The sequence below is a fragment of the Ailuropoda melanoleuca genome, chromosome 7 (genome assembly GCF_002007445.2).
Source record: "Ailuropoda melanoleuca isolate Jingjing chromosome 7, ASM200744v2, whole genome shotgun sequence".
NCBI classification, from domain to species: Eukaryota; Metazoa; Chordata; class Mammalia; order Carnivora; family Ursidae; genus Ailuropoda; species Ailuropoda melanoleuca.
The window spans coordinates 28,493,644-28,517,194 of NC_048224.1; the positions used below are offsets into that span (position 1 = coordinate 28,493,644).

General features: G+C 49.7%; 1 protein-coding gene across 11 annotated transcripts in view; it reads right to left on the bottom strand.

Moving 5' to 3' along the window:
* TBC1D2 (TBC1 domain family member 2) overlaps positions 1-23,551 on the bottom strand; it is a 47,165-nt gene that overhangs the window by 9,993 nt on the left and 13,621 nt on the right. For 4 of the 11 annotated variants that reach the window (XR_004626520.1, XM_034664182.1, XM_034664181.1 and 1 more), the window contains exons 4-8: positions 18,567-18,671; positions 17,558-17,691; positions 14,241-14,437; positions 6,808-7,203; positions 1,052-1,162 (exon numbers count right to left, since the gene is read on the bottom strand). Coding sequence is in view for 10 of the 11 variants with exons in the window: in XM_034664182.1 (XP_034520073.1) it covers positions 1,052-1,162; positions 6,808-7,203; positions 14,241-14,437; positions 17,558-17,691; positions 18,567-18,671 (943 nt within the window). In the remaining variant the exon portion in view is untranslated. Of the gene's footprint in view, positions 1-1,051; positions 1,163-3,106; positions 4,533-4,591; positions 4,617-6,807; positions 7,204-7,366; positions 7,614-11,672; positions 11,912-14,240; positions 14,438-17,557; positions 17,692-18,566; positions 18,672-23,551 lie in introns of those variants that run through there. The other 7 variants (XM_002914928.4, XM_034664184.1, XM_034664185.1 and 4 more) reach the window with 5 other exon arrangements.

The window sequence follows — 23,551 nt, forward strand, 5'->3', positions numbered from 1 at the left end:
TCCTGCTTCAGCCACTGCTGGCTGGGGGACCTACAGCAAGTTACTTAACCTCTCTGTGCCTTAGCTTCTTCATCTAAACAATGGAAATAATAGAGTCTGTCCCAGGACTCTGGCGAGGATTAGGTGAGTGGATGTGTGTAAAGCCCCTCCCAGGGTATAAATGATCTTTTTTTTTTTTTTAAGATTTTTTTTTTTTTTAATTTGACAGAGATAGAGACAGCCAGCAAGAGAGGGAACACAAGCAGGGGAGTGGGAGAGGAAGAAGCAGGCTCATAGCAGAAGAGCCTGATGTGGGGCTTGATCCCAGAACGCCAGGATCACGCCCTGAGCCAAAGGCAGACGCTTAACCGCTGTGCCACCCAGGCGATCCAATAAAAAAATAATCTTAAAAAAAAATAAAGTCTTTGTCTAGTATTATCGAGTACCAGGTCTTTTTCAGGGGCAGGTTCTATTGATTTATGTTTTTCCTTCAAATGCGCCATACTTTCATGTATCTTTGCATGCCTTGAGATTTTTTTTTGTAGAAAACTGGACATTTGAACACTAGAAATCAGATTCTCCCAATTTGAGCAAAAATTGTTTTTGTTTTTTGATTGTTATAGGCTGCCTCTGTCCCAAGGGTAGCCTAAGGTGTAAACTTAAGCTCTCAAGTCTTTTCTGAGCCTTTCCCTGGATGTGCATAGCCACTTTCTAATTTCCCCACATATGCAGTTGTTTTGGAATGTCTAGTCTTTAATATCTGGCTCCCAAATGGGGGAAAAAAGAGAAAAATGAAGGGGGGAGGGGAAGAGTGGCAGCCCTCTGAATCCTCTGGAAGTTATTCTAGCTGGGAGGGGAGATGAACAATGGCTGCCTGCCTCTTCCTCTGCATTGCTGTGATCAGAAGCAGCAATCAGCAGTCAGAGCCCAGATGCCTGCAGCTGGAAAGGCAGCCTGTAAAGGCATAGTCCAGAGGTAGCGCGGATGATAAGGACAGAGTGATATAGGGGTGAGAAGGTGAGGGACCGAAGGGTGGCTGGGCGTGGGCATGGAGATGGACTCTGCCTCTTACCTTCATTAGGAGGGCCTTCTCCTTTTCAGCCACCCGTCTCCAGATCTTTGTGACCTGGTGGATCTCAGAGTTGAGGAAGCGGTTCTGGGTCCGATATGCTTCCATGTCATCCTGGAGAAGAGGGCAAAGCATTTGAGGAGCTGCACCATAAATATCTCCCTCACCCCCACCCTCAAATGAGCTTCCAACTCTTCCTTCCTTTAGACATTTCTAAGAATGACAACAGAAGAGAAGAAAGTCTAAAAGAAGTAGTATCACAGACTGCCCCCTTCACTAATCTTGATCCAGCATGATATGGTAGAGAGGGCATCAAGCCTGGAGTTCAAGTTGTGGTTCTGACTTCCTGGCTGGGAGGCTTCACTGAACAACTCTGACTCTGCTTTCTCATCTGTAAAAGGGGCAAATACTACTCCACTGGGCAACTGGGAGATGACCTGAGGTAACATGTATCATAACACTAAGTATAGAGACCAAAAAAAACAAATATCCAAGTAGTGTTGGTTTTAAAATGTCACATATTTGCAATCATACTGAAAATTTTGGGTGGAAAATTTTTTACTTAATGTCACCTTGTAAATGCAGTCGACCCTTCAACAACACTGGGGTTAGGGGCGCTGAACTCCACCCCTGTCGCACAGTCCAAAATTTGTATATAACTTTTGACTACCCCCCCATTTAAATGCTAATCACCTACCATTAACTGAAGCCTTACTGAAAACACAAAGAGCCAATCAGCACACATTTCAGATGCTATGTGTGGTAATACTGTATTCTTACGATAGAGTAGGCAGAGAAAAGAAGATACTAAGAAAATTAAAAAGAAGAGAAAATACATTAATATTACTATACCGTATTTATCAGAAAAAATCTGCCTGTAAGTGGACCCGTGCAGTTCAAACCCGTGTTGTTCAAAGGTCAACTGTACTCTATATTACATAAGCTTGCCAATGATTATTTTTAATGTCTGATTACTATTCTGTTGGGTGAATTTACTATACATTAGTTATAATCCTTCCCCCGTTATTTTTTATTTGGGCCCTGAGTGCTTTTGGTTGCTTTTTGATTATGAATAATGCTGTGATGTGCATCTCTGTGCCTAGAGTTTTCCTTCTGCAAGCTGTCCAGTGAATGGAGTGAGATTCTGCTGCTGGGGCATTCGAGGAGAAGCTGGCCAAGCACTGGGGAGGCTCAAGCAGGAGCCTGAGCCTCAGAAAGGAGCAGCCACAGCAGTGGCTCTCAACTGTCATTCCGCTGGGACGGACATTACAGAAGCAATGCACAGTGCACGCTCACCACTACACTTGCAATGCTGGGACATTCACTAGCTGAAGCTCAACTCCTTCTGCTCCCACTCAAGAAACGTACTGGGATGTAAGTGCATGAGAGAGACACTATTGCAGGCGTGACCTGGGATAGGCCCTGATTTATCTGGAAATTAAGAGCATCACACCTGTGACGTCCGCGGCACCTCATTATCAGGGATGGGTCACGTGTGCACAGCTCACAGGCCATCTTGATGCTCCCTGGGTGGGCCTGCATTCTGGCCAAGATCCTTCCCAGCCCAGAAGCTCCAATTCATACCCAGGGTCTGCTGCCATCTGCTGAGATGGTTGACCCAGTGGGAGGGCCACATGCTCCCAGGGCTCCTTAGCTAGAAATAAAAGCCCCTGGCTGGCTTCATCACATGGCCTCTCATCACCCCACTGGGGCTGTCCGTGGTGTCTCCCGCCCTGGCCACCCCTGCTTTTGCATGACTCACTGTGCCCGGGCTGCAAGGCTTTGCGTACTCAGGCTGAGCTTGCTCTCTGCTCTCTCCGCCGGGCCTGAATCCGGGTAGTTCCAACTCCCCAGCCTGGACTTCCCCCTACTCTCCCACCATGTCTACCTGAGGTCAAACTCTGGGCTCCCTTTTCTCAGAAATGCTGTGAGGGGGTGCCAGCTGCTCTCCTGCACAAGTGGGGCCTGCTTCCTCTCTACGACCCCCATTTTCTTATCCTTAGGTGGAGGGGTGGCGAGCTTGGTGGGAATCGTCATGTTTGCAGCACAAGGACCAACCTCCCATGGACATCAGGATTTTCCAGGACCACTCCCCTTGCCCATGATGATGGTCTTCCATTTTGGTGTCTGGAGATTCGCAGATTCCTGAACACAGAAGCTGTGTGGGCTCCCCGCACCATCACCCTATGCCCCCCACCCCACGCTAAGCACATCCTCCCATTCAACCTTCCCGGCAGCCCTGAAAGGAACTCAGACGCGGTCTCTGAGGCTCTGAAAGGACAAGTACATTGTCTGAGGTCACACAGCTGTACGAGACTGGGTGGGACCAAGCCCAGATGCGTCCGACTCTGAAGCCAAGTCCAACCACTGCATTTACAGCCTGGATACTCCCCAGGCTCTGTCCCTGCTGGAATGCACCTGGACGCCAGATGTCTGGTCCATCCTTCAAGGGTTGTGCTCGGCAGTCTGGCTGACTGCATGCAGGCTTGTCAGACCTCGCTGACCCTCCAGGACAATAACGCCGCATCAGAGATGCAGGCGCTGCCCCAGGGCCGGCGCTGCCTAGTGGACAGGGAACGGGCTCTGCCGCCCTACCGCCTGGATAGAGATCCTGCCTGCACCACGGAGTCCAGCCCAAGTTCCCGCTCTTTCAGTGCCTCCTCCCCTCATCTGGAAAACAGGAACAGTAACAGTACCGCTTCAGGCACTGTTGGGAGGATGTGATTAGGTACTGTGTGCCAAAGGCTCAGAATGGCAGCCGCACGTAGTGAATACCAGTGTCGCCTCCTTCTCTGGGCTCCCGCGGCAGCATCCTCCTTCCCCGCTGGGAGACGTCCCCCTGCTGCTGTTGTGCATGCTATTTTTCACAGATTTATTTATTTATTTTAAAAGATTATATAAAAGAACCCAAAAGCTATGTATAATATTTATAAATCAACTGAGAAATTTTAACACTGACTGGATACTACCATATTATGAGTTAATTACCATTAATTGTTTTTGATATGATGCTGTTGTGCATTCTTCCCAAACGCCTGTGTAAATACAACAAGCTTCCGGCAAGGGAGGAAGAGAGCCACCCGTCGCCTGAGCTCCTACTATGTGCCAGACCTGTTTCCCCTCACACACATTATCGTGTGTAATTTTTCTCCACCATGCTGTGGGCTACGTATTAAAGTACCATCATTCCCATTTTGCAGATGAGGAAGCAAGTACAGAGAGGGTAAGTCCTCTAGAACGCAAGAGAGGCAGGATCCAAGCCCAGGTGCGTGCGGTCCACAGAGGAATGGAAAACCACTGCTAGGTGGAAGCGTGTCGGCGAAGTGCGCCGCTCTACACGGCCGCTCGGTTCTGCCTCCTGTTACCAGCCCTCTGTCCTCACCCCAAGCCCCGAGACGCTCCCTGGCATTTCCAAGGTTTTGGACGTGTTGCCTGGGGCACCGGCCTCCAGCCCAGGCAGCGAGGGTGGGTGTGAGCACCCCTTGGAGCAGCCGTGGGGGTGGGGGGGTGGGCAGCATCTCCCCATTCAGCTCATTGCCCTACCTTGAGTGTTCTCCATGGCTCAGAACTGTAGGGAGGAAAAAGAGAGAGCTCAGAGAAGAGAAAGCCACAGGACAGGAGGAAAACACAACTGGAGAAAGGGGACAGGAAGAAGAGTGCCTGTCTGCCTGCCTTCACAGGGATCAGGAGCCCGGGGAATTCTCCCTGGGGAAACGCGGCATGGACTAGCCCCTGTGCTCCTGGGGAAGGCAGTGGATCTTGTGTGGGGAGACCTGGGTCTAGCTGCAACCCTGCTGCTTGTGCTGTGGGACCCTGGACCCCTGTCCGGGCTCAGCTGTCTCTGCCAGAAAATGTCAAACACGAGATCTCAGAGTCTTTCCAGCTCCGATATTTAAGAGGTCAATGATTCTGTTCTCAAACTGGCAGCTTCAACAAGGGGGCATTTCCTTAAGGTCGCATGCCCTCCGTCCCAGGGCAAGGGGAGATGTGAACATTGCTCTGTCTCCAAACGGAAAGACAACGGATTTTTGAGGAGTCTTCTGTTTTTCCAGATCAGACACGTAAAGACTAACAGAAGAGGAACTCTAGCACATGCAGTTCTTTCTGGCACAAACACTGGGCCTCTGAGGATCAGAAGCAAGGTAAGTTTGGTTGACAGGAAGTTCTTCTGTCTGGGCTCACTGATCAATTCCCGCACATGCAAATCCAGGGGCACACTGCGTCCCCCACAGCGAGTCCGTGCTTCTAGCCGGCTCTCGGGGGCAGTCTGGAGGTGCCCGACAGATCTACTTCTCGGAGCCCCAAGCTGCTCTTTGGGGTCTTCACCTGTGGATTTCAGCAAGATGGGCACAGACAGAAGACTCTTAGCAGGGCAGAGGAGGGTAGGGAAGCAATCTGATGAAAGCAGTTTTCCAGCCCCTAGAGCTTTCTAATAGCCTCACTCCATCTGCATTTGAAAGGATTTTGTTTTCATTTTGAACTCAAAAGAATCTGATTTTAAAGGGAAAAGATTCAAAGACTAGCTATGTAGTTTTTCATGCTGAAGAAAATGGGCGGGATCTGGGTTTCATGTTATCTTCCTTTACCCCCCTATGACGAGCCCATGAGTAGGAACAGGGAGGCCATTTTAAAGAGAGGTGAGGGACCTTGCCTGAGGTCACACAGCTACTAAGAGGCAGAGCCTGGATCCAAACCTAGGCCTAACTTCACAGCTAGGGTAGGGGCCACTGTACCACACTGCCCAGTGTCTCTCAAAAGATTCTGGAATTTTCTTTTTTTCCTTCTGGTTCCCCTCTTCCAGCAGCGATGCTTTGGTCTCATGGCAAGGGAGCTCCCCTCGTTATGTGTATATATGTATACCCGTGCGGCTGTGCATGGCGGGGTTTGGGGCAGGACTGGCCCTGGTTATGCAGCTGCCTTTAAAGGCAGTGGGGGTTATGAGCACTGATCCCCAGCCTCAGGCCTCCCAGTGGTCCAGCAGCTCCTGTCACCACGTCTTAGAGAGGACACTGCCGTCCACACCTAAAATTAAGTTCCTGCTCCCCATGCTGCAATCGGTCTCTGTGGGAAGGCACAGCCTCCCCAGGGGAGAACTACCGCCTGGACAAGGGGGAGGCAGGGACGGCGGCAGGAGCAGGAAGGCCCAAGAAACTGGAAGGCAGCAGAGCAGACGCTCATCAGAGAGCTCCAGTTCCCCAGCTCCTCCGCAACCGGCCCGTTCTCAGACTCAGCCTTCCTGCCCACACTGGGGAGCACACAAGTGACAGCCTCACAGGGCTGGTAGAGCATCATGAGATGATGTGAGCAGGGCACCCACGACGGTGGCCGCCGCGCAGCAGTCAGTGTCACAGAAGAGCAGCGATTACTGCCACGGTTATGGGCAAGTCACAGCGGGCCACACATCACCTGACTGCATGCTGGGGGAGGCTGCCAGGCACCTTGAGGGCAACCGAGGGCATCCGCGTGACACTTAGCTGGTCTGGCACTCAGGAGTTCTGACCTCATCTCATGCTCTTCCACCTCTAATGATAATCTAGAGACACCTTCCCTTTCCAGCCTAGGATATCATGAAAAGGTCAAATTGCACCGGACCTTCTGGTTAAGACAGTGAGGAAGTGTGTAGCAATATTTCCAGCAATGTCAATTTCAAACATGAACCTTCCAGAATGAAGGGTTATCCCTGCTCTATCTAAGAAACCCCCAGGGTTGAGAGTGGTGCGTTCCCTGAGGGCACAGGGCCTGCGGGGGAGGGGCCCTACCTTCAGGTGTTCCATCTTCTCCTGCTGGCTCAGGAAGTCCCTGTCGGCAGCCCCCAGGGGCACAGGCGGCTGGGTAGGTGGATGCGTGAAGTCCCAGGTGACCTTCTCGGAGAGCTTGCAGATGACCTGCTGCTTGGCCTGGTTCTTCTCCAGGAGCTGCTGCACATGCCGCTGCAGCTCCTGCACCTGCTGCTCCCTTAGGCCGGCCGTCTGCGCCAGGCTCTCCCGCTCCCGCTCCAGCGCCTCCACGCGCTTGCCCAGCTCTGCGATCTGCCGCACCTTGTGCCGCACCAGCTCCAGCCGGTCCTTGTCCTCGGCCGCGGCCAGGTACGCACTGGACGCCCTCTTCTCCTGCTGGGCAGCCTCCAGCGCCTTGTGCAGGATCCTCACCAGCTCCTGGGGGAGGAAAGGGAAGCACTGCGTGAACTCGGGGGAGGCCTGTGAGGTGCCAGGGACTCGGCACTGCTACCATCACCAATTCTCCTAACAGCTCTGAGGGGTGGTGAGCGTCATCCCTGGCCCGTCTCATTTTCTCCTTTCCTGCTCGAGGGAGTTTTACCAGGACACATGGTTCCCCAGCTGAAGACCACATTTCCCAGCCAGGTTTGCAGCAAGGTGTAGCCTAGTGACTGTTCTGTCCAAACGGGATATGAGAAATTATGTGGGTAGCTTCTGGGTCCTTCCTTGAAAACCGTCCACCCATGCTGCCCCTCCTCCTGGCGTGGAAACGGCAGGAACTGGAGCAGCCACCTCGGGCTCATGAGCAGAAGGTGTAGGATGAGGACGGCAGCCGCGCTACGTGCTCAGAACTGCTCACTTAACTTCTGGGTTCTTCCATGAGAAGGGTGGAGAGAAGTAAACTTCCAGATTGTTTTAGGCCAGAGGACTCGGAGGCTTCTTTGTTACAGCAGCTGAGCCTGAACCCTGACTGATACATGTCCATTTCAGAGGTGGGAAAACTGCAGCCCCGCAGACTCGAATGGAATTCAATCCCAAATCATCGCAAGCCTGTGCTCGGTCAGTCATGAAGGCAGCCCGTGGCACACCGGCATGGCTCTTCTCTCCGGCTCCTGTGGCAGACTTGACTGATTCATCTCCATATTCCTTCCCGCTAAGCCTAGTGGAGCCCTCAGAATCCTGAATATAGCATCAAGTAGTTGCTACCGATGGAGCTGGGAGAGCGCTGGAGAGAAAACACATGGGCCGTCCTCAGGCTAAACCGCACACACAGCCGCACGCAGCCCACTGTGCCCAGCCCCTCAGGCCACCAAGCAATGCCTGCAGGCCTGGTGCGAGAAAGTGGAGAGAGCTCAGAAGCAGCAGACCTCCATGTATTCCTTGGCAGGGGCACTGTATGCACACGGAAACTCCAGGTCTACTTGGCTCCCCATGCCTTCAAGCCCCCAACCTCCCCAGGACCTGTCCTGTCCCAAATCAGGGATGTGGATTCACTTGAGGCCAGGATCAGAATATCAGAAGCCAGGCAGCCCAGTGGCCAGTCCTTTGAACCTCAGACCTGGTAGGGAGGGGCTCTGGGTCATTGCTATGCTCCATGCCAGAGAACGTGGTTTCCCAGAAACACGTTACCTGTATCTACACCAAGGTATTTAATTAAATGAATCAGCTAGATAAGGTTCTTGCTAAGAATGATTCCATTTTTGGAAGAGAACTGCTCCAAATCATGACTTTATCTGAGAAATTAATTAATGGCAAGATCGAATAAGCATGCATCTTTTGAAACCTGGGGACCATGGACTGGCCCTCTTCTGCTCCTCTCCCTTCCCTCCAGCCATTCAAACTTTATTAAGCCCCACTCAGTGCCAGGCCCTGAGCTGGGTGCGGGGGCCCAGAGGCGGACAGGTCAGATGGTCAGAATTCTGACCTTCAAAAACCACCATGGCTGGTGGGAGCAAAAGTGAACTACTGTAACGGAGTGATTTACTATGAAAGGAAGCAAGGGTGTTGGTGGGCATACAGAGCAGAGAGCAATGATTTCTACCTGGGATGGAGGTGGGGGAAGACCAGTTTATCCTACAGAAAGGCAGAACAGTTTAAGCTGATCTGTGAAGAATGAGGAGGGCCAGAGACGGTCAAGCAGTAGGTCGCAGTAGGTCGGAGATGAGGGCTGGAAGGGCTTTCCCCACATGCTAGGTCAACAGCTCCAGCAAAGGCCCAGTGGAATGAAAGAGCCTGTGTGGGGCTGCGGGCATTCTTGGGTGTGGCTGGAAGGTGGGGTGAGGAGGAGGTTACAAACCCAACTGGAATGTTTGGAATGAACTAGCTTCTCAGGCTCTGCTGAGAGAGATCACCATTCCTGTGGCTCCAGGATGACTGAGAAGTGAGACCATTTTCTGGTCCGACTGAGATTTGGAGATGACTCTGCTAAGTGCCCGGGCGAAATAATCAGCAGACACCACTGTTCCCACTCCCAGGCTCAGCAACAGGAGGGTATCTTTCCCCAACTTTGGCAGAGTCAACTCTGAAGCCCATTTCATTACATCCAGCTGCCTCCCCCTTCCTACTTCAGCCTAGGAGGCTCTCCTCCCACCCCAGGATCCCTACAGTAGAATGAGACAGGGAGAAAGGAAGCAGGGAAGGGACGGCCTCAGGGCAGGAAGCCTGAGATGAGTAGTGTGAATGGACCTCGAATTCAGAAAACCTGGTGGCCCGAGGAGACCACATGGTCAGATAGGTCGCCTTGCTATCACACGAGGACACTGTAGCCCAAAAAAGGAGAAGGAAGAGGACTAAAAGGAGCTGGTGGATCCCCACAGGTGGGAAAACACGCTGTCACAGAGGACCCCCAACTCCTAATCAAGGGTCCTCCACTTCTCTCTCCATGAGGTGTAGTTAACAGATTTTGCACCGAAATACTTCTTTCCATCTTTAAAAATAGAAATAACCAATGTTCCATAGAAGCATTATTCACAACACCCAAGAGATGGGAACAACCCACATGTCCCCTGACAGTGAAAGGATAAACAGAATGTGGCATATGCACACGACGGAATATTATTCAGCCTAAAAAAGGAAGGAAATCCTGTTACATGCTACAACATGGATGAACCTGAGGACATGTCACAAAAAATGCACATACGCACCATACTGAAATATTAAAAACCAAAAGGGAAGCTGCTCGGGGCCTTATGATACACTATGGCACGTCACCGAGCACCACCATTGCTGGCAACAGTGCAGGGGCTATTCCTCGTCTGGACGCACCCCAGTGCCCTCGGCCCGCCCTCAAGGGGGGACATCCGGGTTTCCGATTCCCACAACTATAAGCAATGCTTTAGGACCCATTCTTAGAAACAGAAGAGCTGATCAAGTGGTACGTCTAATATTTCTTTACCAAATCATTGTTTGGCCCATTTCAGGCTTTGATAACTGGCCACAAGATGTCATTTTATTAAAAAATTTTTTTTATCAAAGTATAGTTGATTATTTAAAATTTTAAGAGCCAACAAATCATCTTTCAAAAATTAATCCTTTCCCTTATTAAAGAGTTGATACTTTCATCACTCACTAAAATCAAGGCGGACGGGCCTGACATTGCTGGGGAAAGAGCACTGGTCTCTCAGTCCAGCACTCCAGCCACTGACCCCTCGGAGGCTGGGCACCAGCAGGGTGCAGGTGAAGGAGCACTGGCTCTGGAGTCCCAGAGGCCCTGGTTGCCATTCCAGGCCCCTGAGGGTGTTTCTAATGATGGTGTTTCAGAAAAGTGAACTTTGGCTTTGTCACATGTAAAATGGAGAGCATGCCCCCTACTCCTGGAACAGCCACTTTAAGGATGAGAGAGAAAGTATGGCAAGGACCCCTCCCCAAGCGGAAACAGCTAGGGCCCCTCTCGACCCTCCTTCTATGCACACTGAATTCTTTGTACTCTGTACTCTGGACAAGGGGAGTGTACATTGAGGTCTCTGGCTGGGGTTCTAGGGAAGTAAGAGGCTACACTTTGCCCCCAACAAGTTTCCTCAACAAATTACCCTGAGCAAGCTAAGTTGGCCCCAGATAGGGAGTTCATCATTCCCAGCAGTCAACAGATGGCCAACATCACTACATACACAGGCTTCCATCTGCCAGAGCAGACAGCCTTCAGGCTGGGTGCAATTCTGTCAACTCTGAGAGCCTGAGTCACCCAGCCAAGCAGCCATCTGGTGCTATCTCCAGGAGTCCAAATCTCTTGGGGGGCCAGCATGCTGCAAGGGCCTGGGACAGATAATGGCTCAATGGGTACTGGAGTGGTCCTATGGTTTCATATGACACCAGACATGAGCGCATTCGTATTTTCTGAAGAGCACTTATGGTGCTCAAGTCTGATGCTGGGCCGTATAGGGAGACCACAGAGCAGGCAGTGATGCTGGGATGAGTCCTGCACTTGGGGAAGGAGGCCAAGACCTCAGTCCTGGCTCTTCCAGCTGTGTGACCTCGGGGCAGTCACCCACTGCCTCTGAGCTCCTTGAACATGGCATGGTGAAAAGGGCAGAAGCTCTAGAAGCAGACCAGAGTCTGAACCAGTCTTGGCCCATGGGATACCCTGGGCATGCAGACTCTCTCAGAGCCTCAGTCTGCTCCTCAAGAAAAGGGGGCTGGTGGCTGTTGTAAGGATTAGTGATAACGCATGGAAAGCCCGAGCACAGAGCTAGGGCCACACTTAACACCAGTTATGTATGATCTTCTCTGCTCTTCCCCACCCGAGGGCAGGACCCAATGTACCTCTGTGCCCCCCACAGCATCCAACAGAGTTGGAGATACAAATTCTTCAAGGATCACTAAAGCTATTGGCAATGACCACCCGGGTGGCTGAGCCAGGACAAGACCTCCCAGTTACCACGTCCTCCCGCAGCCTCAGGCAGAGAGAGTACCTTCCACCGAAGAGATGCAGGAAGGCATCTTGTAGATGTGGCCCCAGGGGAGTCCAGGGTACTGGTTGCCCAGCTGAGGAACTGGACTTGGAGGGTCTCAGATGGACAGCGCCCTCCAATCAGCATTTCTGCACATTTGGGACATGCCTGGGCACCCCAAGGTTTTGCAGGGCTCCTCTGTTCTACTTCTGGGCCAAGTGTCGATCTTCTCTCCCTCCCCTTTGGTTTTGGTATCTGGGCTGGAGGTAAAATGCTAGAGTCAGTAGGGCTGGGGCTCCCCCTGACTAATGTGGGATGAAGACTTGACCTCTGCCCATCACTGCGATGCCACTCATTTCTTGGGAGACCCTCATGGGCGCCCATCTGTCTTCCTAGAGCCCCTCAGAGGAATGTGCCACTCCTTGTTAGGCCGGAAGGAATCAACGAGGGCAGGGATGCCACAGTAACAGCCAAACCAATCAAAGCCTGCATCTGGCGGACGGCTGCTGCGTGCCAGGCACTGGGCTTTATGAATCCGGACGCAGGCCTCTCCAGTAAGCACCGCTGTACCTCCAGGTACGGAGGAGGAAGCTGAGGCTTTGAGAGGTTAAGGAACTTGCTCAGGGCCAGAACGGTGGACGGCAGCTTCCACTTCAAGGCCTGTGCTCTGAGACACCCACCAGACAAAAGCACATTTGCGAGATGGGCCAGAGAGCACGCACAGCACTCACGTCGTGAGTCACGAGTGAAACTGCAAGCCTTCCTCTCCTCCTGACTGTCGGTCCCAGGCCAGGCCAAGGTTTGCTGGAGAGTGAACTAGTAAGAAAGTCCAGGTTCCGTCAAGCTTGAACAACCTCCTCCTGCCATTCTCACCCTGACTGCAGGGGAGCTGGCAGCAGCCTGGGGGCCCTTACTGATCTCCAACAGCTACCTACGTTTATTAAGAATGCCACGTCCTCCAGGGCAGCACAGCCATTGGGGGCAAACCTCAATGAATCTCAGTCTCCTGGGCCTCTCTCCTTCATTGGACCATTCCTGACACTCTCGGAAGCTGCCCAGATTTCCCAGAAAGAAGGGGAAGGTGTGGTGAAAGGAGAGGCGGTGTTCACATCCAGACTGCTTTTCCTGGCCAGGCTGTGTCTGGGCCTTACGCCGTACCGGTCCAGGGTTCAGGCAGCCGCTTCAGCCCAGCTGGATGCCCTCTCAGCTCTCAGGAGCTCCCGCAGCTCCACCGCAGCACAGGAAGATGACCGAAGGAAAAGAAGCTGGGCTGCTAAGTGGCATCAGAGGGGACTTCACACGCTGTAATGCTATACGTGGGTGTTGGTGTGCTTATCACCTGTCTCTGCTGTGACACACAAGCCCTGCAGGGCAGGGCCCATGTCTCTTCCCACTGTTCCCAGCACCTAGAATACTGCGTGCATACCACAGGCCCCCGATACAGACCAGCTGAATACACAACTGAAGTGAGAACATATGAACGAATGAGCTTCCTGCTTGGAGAACCCAATCACCGGCTGCTTCATTAAATGTACCCCCTGACCTGCCAGGAGGGGAGCTTCTGCTACTTCCCCTAATATCTGCTTAAGGGCAAGAAAGGCAGAGAAGGGGCGAAACTAGGTAGGGAGAGCATTTTTCTGGACTGTCTTCGCCAAAAACAGAGCGGCAGAAAGGAGGAGAAGAAATGTACAGGGGGGAGACTATTCAGAAGTACATACACTATACCCCCCACCACCCCAGGAGCCAGGGCTGGGAAGTAAAGCAGGAAAAGACTGAGGGCAGCCAAAGCTCAAACATGAAGACTTGGGCCTTCCCCTCAGAGGAAAAGAAGCCTGGGTTCTCAGTGGGGTCCACCCCTGGGGGCATCACTGGGCACAACCCTTGGGATTTTCAGTAACAACTGTGCTAACTTTTATTGTGCCCAGGGTGGCAGTCACCCTCCCCTCCCTGCCATGTGATTCTCAGTACTTCACAAAGTTGCCCCAAAATGTGAATGATTTATTCCCCGGGTTGTAGGATTTGGGGATGATTTTAATGTCTGTGCATGTGTGTCATCTGTGTTCTATGATGACCATGTAACTCTTTTTTTAACTGCTATAATTAACTTCTCTATTAAGCCTAACTCTTCCTCATCACTGTCCCTGTTGGGCCTGGCTGAACCCCAGAGCTACACAGACCTGCCTGCTTTCTCTGTCCTGTGACAGTCGTTTAGCGATCTGCACCGTTACCAGCTGCCAGTTCCTTCGGGGGTCCCTCCCAGGACCCTGCATCCAGATCCCCCTCCTCCAAATGCTGCCTCTCTTCAGTGTGGGGTCAGGCCAGGCACAGTCTTCCAGGAGGAGTCCAAGAGCAATTACAAAGTAGGTTCCGGAGACCCTGCCCTGGAAGGCTTTCCATCACCTAGGCTGAGTGTCCACATGTCCCTCAGTAACCAACAGCACAGCCTCTCCCACCACCAGCAGTTTGGCTGTGAAGGACTGAGACTGGCACATGCCCAGCCGGGCTACCGAAGCATGTCTAGCTGGTTCAGAGGCTCCAGGCCCAGAGGGGTGCCCTGGAGCCTGGGGCCGCTCTGGGGCCAGAGCTCACCTTCTGAGACTTTAACTCCTTGGTGAGCATCAGAACCTGCTGCTCCAAGGCCAGAATCTTTTCCTGGGCAGTTCGGGTCCGTGTGAGTCCTTCGGCAAAGAGCGGAAAGGTGTTGTTCGGGCGCTTGGCTTTCTGAATGAGATTGGCAGTCAGAGAGGATTTGGGTGTAGGCTTTGGAGAATCCGCTGGATCTTTCCCTGCTCAGAAGGAGGAACACAGAGGTTATGATCAGTGGTCCTCAGTGGTCCTCAAAATTGAGCTTGCTGCAGAAGCACCTGGAGGGCCCGGTAAAATGCAGACTGTGGGACCCTACTTGTAGAGCTTCTCATCAATAGGTCTGGGGCACAGCGTGAGAATTTGCATTTCTAAAACTTTCCTAGGCGATGCTGCTGCAGCAGGTCTGGGATCACACTTTGAGAAGCCTTGGGCTATATGAACATTATTTATACTGTCCCGGCTGGGTCCTTCAGCCCAGCCTCTGAAGTGTGCCTGTTCCCCTGTCTCAGATCCCCGTCTGTATGGGCTATCTCATACCACAGTGTTGCTTGTGCCAGGGGCCATCTCAGGCACAAGCCCTGGCAGGATGTCTTGTTTCTTATTTCAGGATCCCACCTCTACCCTCCGGGCCATTTTCAAGTACAGAGACCTGTCCATAGACAGGAATATGGAATATCTGTATTCTGCATCCTTGCCCCAGAGAGTAAGTCAGACTCTCGTTGGATTCTTATTACAAGCTAAGTTGGGGCACACATTCCCCACAGCTGACCGCCTCCAGACTGCATAGTCCTATTTCCCCTAGAGCCGGGGACAGCAACCAGTGGCCCACAGGCCAAATCCAGCCCACAACCTGCTTTTGTAAATTAAGTTTTATTGGTACACGACCACATTCGTTTGTGCATTGTCTGTGCTGCTTTCACTCCACGAGGGCAGAGCTGAGTACTGGTAGCAGAGACCATATGTCCCACAATGCCTCCAATATTTAGTATCTGGCTCTTTATAGAAGACATTCGCCAACCATTGCTAAATTTCTTATTTTATTTTTTCTTCAAACAAATTCAACATCAGAGTCACTCAGCCACCCCTGATGCCTTGTGCTGCCCTGCCCCAAGCCTATACTTTAGGGATCTACCATCAGCCCGCATCCAGGGACATTTTAATGGCCTGATTATATGGTCAAAAGACCTTGAGAATCTTGTCTACATGGTGCATACACATCATGCCCGTTATGAGGTACCAGCAGAAGAAATGTCTCTCAGCCCTCTGTGCCAGAAAAGGCTTTGCATTTTCTAATAAAATATGTGTTTATTCTTACAGATCCTGGGAATGACCTAACACTCGCACTTCCCTCTTTGCCTTGGCTACTGGGAAACTCGAGCTGCACCTGCTGCCCACTCTTAGCTGCTCTGTAGGATCTTGTCTTGGTCTGACCTAAATTTCCTAATCCAAATTACTCATTTACTTTCCCCTGATATCTGTTTAGGACTAGGGTGTTAAAAATAAGGACGTGGTATGGGATCCCAGGTGAGGGGACAGGCAGGGCTTAGAGTGTGAGTTGAGTAATTTAGCATGTCTTCTGGGGCAGAACAGGAGAACGGTTTTGTTCTCAACTTACAAGAAATCCAGTTGCGCTGGGCACAAACCCGACCTCAGAGCTCAAAGGACAGCAATGCTTCTTTCTCTTTCCTGTCGTGGGGTATAGAAGAGCGGGGCGGGGCGGGGGGGGCCTGTAGCCCTGCTGCCCTCTGATAACACTACTCTCCACTGACCCTGAGGGCAGGCAAAGTAGGGATCACTGCACCCATTTCACAGCTGGAGAAGATGAGGCCTAGGAGAGTGTTTTTCTGTCAGTGCTGTAGGATTTCATGGGGGTGCCACAGGGCTGACTGGGAGGGGAAGATGGTAGGAGGAGCCAAGGGTATCCCAGACTCCCATGCCCTGCTCAAGTCTCCTTCAATCTGTGCTGTATATTAGATTTTATTTACGGGGGTCAAAGTGTCATGACAATAAAAATGTAGAGTGAAAAATCACTGCTTTAGAAAATGAGGCTTTTCTAAAGCCTTGGCCTGAACTGTAACTCCTAGTTCCGCACCCCCTTTGTGGCCATGAGCGAGTCATTCCACTTTTCCATCCTCGGTTCCCTGATTTAGTAGATGAGAACAACGGAAGCTACGCTCAAGGTTGCTGGAAGGGTCAAAGAGGTTAAAGCAGGCAAAGCGCTTGGTGCATGTAAAAGAAACTTGAAAAGTTTCTGTTCGGTGACAGGAGCCAGTCCCAAAGGACCAGATATTGCAGATTCCATCTGTATCAACTCTCCAGAACAGGCAAACCCACAGGGACAGAAAGCCCAACAGTGGTCGTCTAGAGCTGCAGGGATGCGAGGTTTCTTTTTGGAATAATAAGCATGTGCTAAAATTGATTATGGCAAATCATATACTTCGAATGGGTGAATTGTTTGGTATGTGAATTATATCTTAATAAAACTGTTACCAAAGGGAAAAAAGTGCTGAGGGTAGCCCTGGCACAAAGTAATTGCTATATATGAGCGCTGGTTCCATTATGACCGGTTCGATGGGGTACGGAGCCCCTTGTGCACCGTTCACTGTCATCTGAGTGGCCTCGCCGGACACTGCCCCAAAGGGGTGCTTTCTCTGGAGCCACTTCTATACAGCCTAGGGGTCCCTCCGGCTAGAAGACCCCACTGCCTCAGCCAGTTTTCTTCCAACTGTTTCCAGATTACAGAATGTCCTAAGGGCACCCATACCAAATTCCAAAAACAAAAGCCCATCCCCCCACCGATGGTGCAGCCACTCACATTTTGTGAAGTAATAAAGTGTTACGGAATAACACTGGATGGACACCTAAAGGGCACTTGCTCTGCTTCTTCTGGCAGAGCTGAGTTTCATCACCCCAGGGAGGCATTTTTATATCCTTTCCTTATAAATTAAAAAAAAAGTAAGAAAGAAAAGGTGAGAGATATTTTCTTTTTATTACTTCAGGAGCCATTGCTAAGAGCATCAGTTTGGGAAGACGAGAAAGAATTACTGGAGACAGATGGTGTGATGGTTGAATACTGCTGTGAATGTGCTTCCTGCCCCTGAACTGTGCATTTACAGTTGGTCAAAATGGTAAATTTCATGTGTATTTTACCACAATAATATTAATAAAAAAAGGAGTCATTGCTACTAAACCCACGGAAACCAGGAGCAGTGACCTGGAGAGTTTCATGTTCAACACAAAAAGCATAAATGCTGATTTTGGGGGAGGACACAGAGGGCACTCACTTGGTCTCTGAGGACAGCCCAAACCTGAGCGCTCACCTGGGGTGCCGGGGTCGGAGGGTAAGGGCCACTCCGCCCTCTGAGGTTCCGCACTCAGTGGAGGATCTTCCCCTGGAGGTCCGTGGCCTGTTCCTTGGGCCTGCCTGTTGCTCCGAATATTGTACATCGTGTTTCTGAAAGGAAAACAGGAGCACGAGGCTGCCATCCGGCCCCTCCGCTCTCCCTGCTGCCACCGCTGGAGCTCAGGCCACCTCCTCACCCCCAGTCATGCCCCAAGCAGTCTGCCGGACTCCAGGAGCCCTGCAAGACGCAGCCCACCCAAGCCACTCCCCACCCCCTCACCCTCTTCTTTCCATTTTCTCCTCGTACTCACCGCCTTCCGTACACGATATTGCTAATAAACAATACGGGCCTGAGTCTCCTGCCCCCAGCACACTGCCAGAGTGTACATTGCTTTTTTTTCTAAGATTTTATTTATCTATTTGACAGAAAGAGAGACAGAGAGAGTGCGCACGCACAAGCAGATGGAGCAGCAGGAAGAAGGAAAGGAAGAATCAGGGAGCCCAATGTGGGGCTCAATCCCAGGACCCTGACCTGAGCCAAAGGCAGAGGCTTAACTGAGCCACCCAGGCGCCCCCTGGAGTGTAAGTTCTATTGAGTGCAGGGATGTTTGCCTATTTCGTTCACTAAAGTACTCTGAATGCCTAGCACGGCACCTGCAACCCAGAGGGCATTGACACTGCATGTGCTGAACAAAGGCTGGGTGGACTTGCCAACATAACTTGCCTGAAACCTTCATCTGGCTTTATAACTACTTGGCTCAAAAATCATCGGTGGCTCCCTACTTCTGCTGAGGAAAGCTCCAAACCCTTCCTGGATCCTTCTCCCCTTGCTTTCTTTGCCCACTCAGATCTGTTCTCCTTTAGCCCTTCACTAATCATTCATGGCCTCCAAGGAGCTTCCTGCACTTTGTCGTTGGGCTCCCCTTTGACCAAGTACTTGTCTCGGCTGAATAATGGCGTCATTTCTTCAAGAGCTGGGCACTAACCTGCCTGAGTGCCTATTGGCACCTGGCACTGGCTGCACACGCCCGGAGTGAAGGCTCAATGCATGCTGGGTTTGCAGGAAGGAGCCAGGTAGCACCAAAGGCTGACTGAGGACCACAGACCACAGAGAAATTCATTATGAGTCAGATGAAAGGACAGTTTGAGTTTATTTTCCCTTTGCAAAGAGATAAAAGTAGACATATTCCAAAATTAATGACAAGGAAGAGAGAATGATTAAAGTTTACTATATCAGGGTTTTTCAAGCTGCAGGTTGTGAACCATTGGTAGATTGTAAAATCGGTTAGTATCATGACCATAACTTATTTTATTATTTTAAAGATTTATTTATTTATTTTAGAGAGAGAGCGAGCGAGCACACACATGTGGGAGGGGCAGCGGGAGAGAGAATCCTAAGCAGACTCCGCACTGAGCACAGAGCCCGATACAGGGCTCAATCTTACAACCCTGAGATCACGACTGGAGCTGAAACCAAGAGTCAGATGCTTAACCGACTGTGCCACCCAGGTGCCCTGTGACCAGATTTAAAATATGGAATGGATGCACCAAAACCCACAAGATACCTATGAATAAACTTAAACAAAGAAGTAAAGGATCTGTACTCTAATCTATACTCAAAAAACTACAGAACACTTATGAAAGAAATTGAGGAAGACACAAAGAGATGGAAAAACATTTCATGCTCATGGATTAGAAAATAAATATTGTTAAAATGTCTATGCCACCCTGAGCAATCTACACATTCAATGCAATCCCTATCAAAATACCACTGACATTTTTCATAGAACTGGAACAAATAATCCTAAAATTTGTATGGAACCAGAAGAGACCCCGAATAACCAAAGTAATGTTGAAAAAGAAAATCAAAGCTGTGGCATCAGAATGCCGGACTTCAAGCTCTATGACAAAGCCGTAATCATCAAGATAGTATGGTACTGGCACAAAAACAGACACATAGATCAATGGAACAGAATAGACAACCCAGAAATGGACCCTCAACAATATGGTCAACTAATCTTTGACAAAGCAAGAAAGAATATCCAATGGAAAAAGGACAGTCTCTTCAATAAATGGTGCTGGGAAAACTGGACAGCTACATGTAGAAGAATGAAACTGGACCATTTCCTTACACCACACACAAAGATAAACTCAAAATGGATGAAAGACCTAAATGTGAGACAGGAATCCATCAAAATCCTAGAGGGGAACATAGGCAGCAACCTCTTTGACTTGGCTGCAGCAACTTCTTGCTAGACATGTCTCCAAAGGCAAGGAAAAACAAAAGCAAAATTGAACTACTGGGACTTCATCAAGATAAAAAGCTTTTGCACAGCAACGGAAACAGTCAACAGAACTAAAAGGCAACCGACAGAATGGGAGAAGATATTTGCAAATGTCTTATCAGATAAAGGGCTAGCATCCAAGATCTCTACCGAATTTATTCAACATCCAAAAAACAAATAATCCAGTCAAGAAATGGGCAGGAGACATGAACAGACACTTCTCCAAAGAAGACATCCAAATGGCCAACAGACATATGAAAAAATGCTCAACATCACTTGGCATCAGGGAAATACAAATCAAAACCAAAATGAGATACCACGTCACCCCAGTCAGAATGGCTAAAATTAACAAGACAGGAAACAACAAATGTTGGCTAGAATGTGGAGAAAGAGGAATCATCTTACACTGTTGGTGGGAATGCAAGCTGGTGCAGCCACTCTGGAAAGCAGTATGGAGTTTCCTCAAAAAGTTAAAAATAGAGCTACCCTATGACCCAACAATTGTGCTGTTAGGTATTTACCCCAAAGTTACAAATATATTGATCCGAAGGGACACCTGCACTCCAATGTTTATAGCAGCAATGTCCACAATAGCCAAACTGTGGTAAGAATCGAGATGTCCTTCAACAGATGAATGGATAGAGAAGATGTGGTATATATGTACAATGGAATATTACTCAAGCATCAGAAAGGATGAATACTTACCATTTACACTGATGTGGATAGAACTGGAGGGGATTATGCTGAGCAATATAAGTCACAGGGAAAGACAATTATCATATGGTTTCACACATATGTGGAATTTAAGAAACAGGGCAGAAGATCTTAGGGAAGGGAGGGAAAACTGAATAGGAAGTCATTAGAGACAGAGAAAAACCATGAGAAACTCTTAACTATGGGAAACAAACTGAGGGTTGCTGGAGGAGAGGTGGGTAGAAGGATAGGGTAACTGGGTGATGGGCATTAAGGAGGGCACGTGATGTGATGAGCACTGGGTGTTATATGCAACTGATGAATTATTGAATACTACATCTGAAACTAATGATGTACTGTATCATTGTCTAATTGAATTTAAATTAAAAAAATAAATAAAATAAATTATGGAATGGAAAATATCAGAATGTACCCCATTCAGAATGGGGTTAATGTTTTATAAATTACATGTATGTGTACTGAGCTATAACATAAAATGTATTTCTTACTGTGATGGTGGTCAACAGTTTGAAAAACAATGCAGAGGTCATTTACTTATAAGACAGCAATAGTGTGGTCAAAAGAGAAGGGGAGGGGCGCCTGGGTGGCTCAGTCGGTTAAGCATCTACCTCCGGCTCAGGTCATGATCCCAGGGTCCTAGGATCGAGCCCCACATTGGGCTCCCTGTTCAGCGGGGAGTCTGCTTCTCCCTCTGCCCCTCCACCCTGCTCATGTGTGCATGTGTGCTCCCTCTCTCAAAAATAAATAAAATCTTAAGAAAAAAAGATAATAGTGGTCTTCTAGAATGAATGGGGAAGTATTCCCTACACTTCTTTTTTAGGAAGAAGATTGTGTGAAGAATTGGTACTAATTCTTTAAGCGTCTGGTAGAATTCACCAGGGAAGTTAGCTGGTCCTAGGTTTTTTGTTTGTTTGTTTTGTTTTTTTTGTGTGTGTAGAGGGGTAGTTTTTATTTTATTATTAATTCAATCACTTTAGATCTACTCCAATTTTCTCTTTCTTCTTGCATCTGTTTTGGTAATTTGTGTCTTTCTAGGAATTTGTTCATGTCCTGTACGTTATCTAATCTGTCGGCACAAAATCGTTCATAGTACTCCTTTATAAATCTTCTGTATTTCTGTAAGGCTGGTAGTAATGTTCTGACTTTTGATACTGACCTCAGTTATGTGAATCTCATGTCTTTTCCTGGTCTGACTAGAGGGTTGTCAGTTTTGTTGATCTTTTGAAAGAACCATCACTTGATGTGAAATTCATTTTTAAGACAAAATCCAGTTTTTTGGCATAGTTGCGTCCAGAAGAAGAAATAAGATTGTACTTTAAAGAAGAGTATAGCTGACTGACGGAGGGAAAAATGAATCTGTTAAATTAGGAACAGAGAAGAAATGAGAACTCAGCATTCCCGACACTTGACTTTGAAATTTGGTCTCTAGCTCCATTTGCTCTTATTATTAAGATCCAATTGTGTGGAGCCACAGACTTCTTGGGCTAATCACTTCCCCTTCCCAGTTCTTACTTTCCCCATCCACAAATAAAAGGGTAGTGGTCACATTAAAAAGAAAATGGTGGTCACGAAGAGCACTACTTACTGAGCACCACTTTGTGCTGGCTCCTATGCCGAGCCCCGTTACATGGATCTCACAAATCACAGCCACACAGTCGGAGAGGACTCAGGAACACATTCTTACACGAGAGGCGCTGGCTGGGTGGGGTGACCATCATTGCTGCCTCTGCTTCCCCTTGCTCAGGAAGTGCAGCCTCCCTAATGCCAGGGGCTCACAGGCAGCTATCCCTAGGGGAGGGGAGGGTATAGAAACCCTAACTCCAGGGCAGCAAAGGGCCTCTGAAGCTCTAGCGCACATCTCTTCTGGGGACGGGGTGCTCACTCACTACTGACACAACCCAGCTGGCCACTAGCAGCCCAACTACTGCACTGGAAGAGGTTATCTCCATTTCATAAATTTATTGACCTTGTGTGGAGCAGTTCATACATCATTTTCTGGGTAGGATTAGCTCTCAGTCGGAAAGGCCTGGTCAGTGTCAGGGAGTGGTCATAATGACTTGCTCTGGAAAGATAACCCTGGGCAAGACATTTATCCTCCCTGAGCCTGGGTTTCCCGATCTGCAATGGGTATGCGGAACATGACCACAACAGACAGTGACTGGACCCTTCCATGGGTCAGGCACTAAGCTGACACTAGTCATTCGACTCATTCAATCCACACGAGAGCCCAGTGAAGTGAGTACTAGAATCACCCGCATCGTACAGACAGAAACATGGAGATTCAGAAAGGTTAAGCAGCCAAAGCCACAGCGCTAGTAAGCAGGGGGACTGAGCATCAGACCCGGACATCTGACTCCATGCCTTAAGAATGTAACTGTTACGGGGCACCTGGGTGGCACAGCGGTTAAGCGTCTGCCTTCGGCTCAGGGCGTGATCCCGGCGTTATGGGATCGAGCCCCACATCAGGCTCCTCTGCTATGAGCCTGCTTCTTCCTCTCCCACTCCCCCTGCTTGTGTTCCCTCTCTCTCTGGCTGTCTCTGTCTCTGTCGAATAAATAAAAAAAATCTTTAAAAAAAAAAAAAAAAAAAAAAAGAATGTAACTGTTACGACACCACCTCATAGGTTTGTCCAGACAACTCAGTGACGGTGCAAGGAACCTAGCACCGTGCTCTAGAGGCACTCCTACTCCCTTCTCTGGCGTATGACCCAGGCTCATGGAAGAGGCCATAGCAAACTCTAAGACCACCCAGGGCCCAGGGTGCAGGAGACAAGAGCAACCGCGATTTTACCGGGGCTCTCAGCAGCCCAGGGCAGTAGCCCACTTCTTGTACTTTTTCCTCACATTTTCTGTGGGTTATTGCAAATGTCGGGAGGGAGGTAACCAACTGATCCTCTGAAACTTCCTTCCTTTTTGTCTCTGCATGTTCTCTCTTCCACTTCTCTTTGTGGCCTTCACCAGGCACAAACCTGG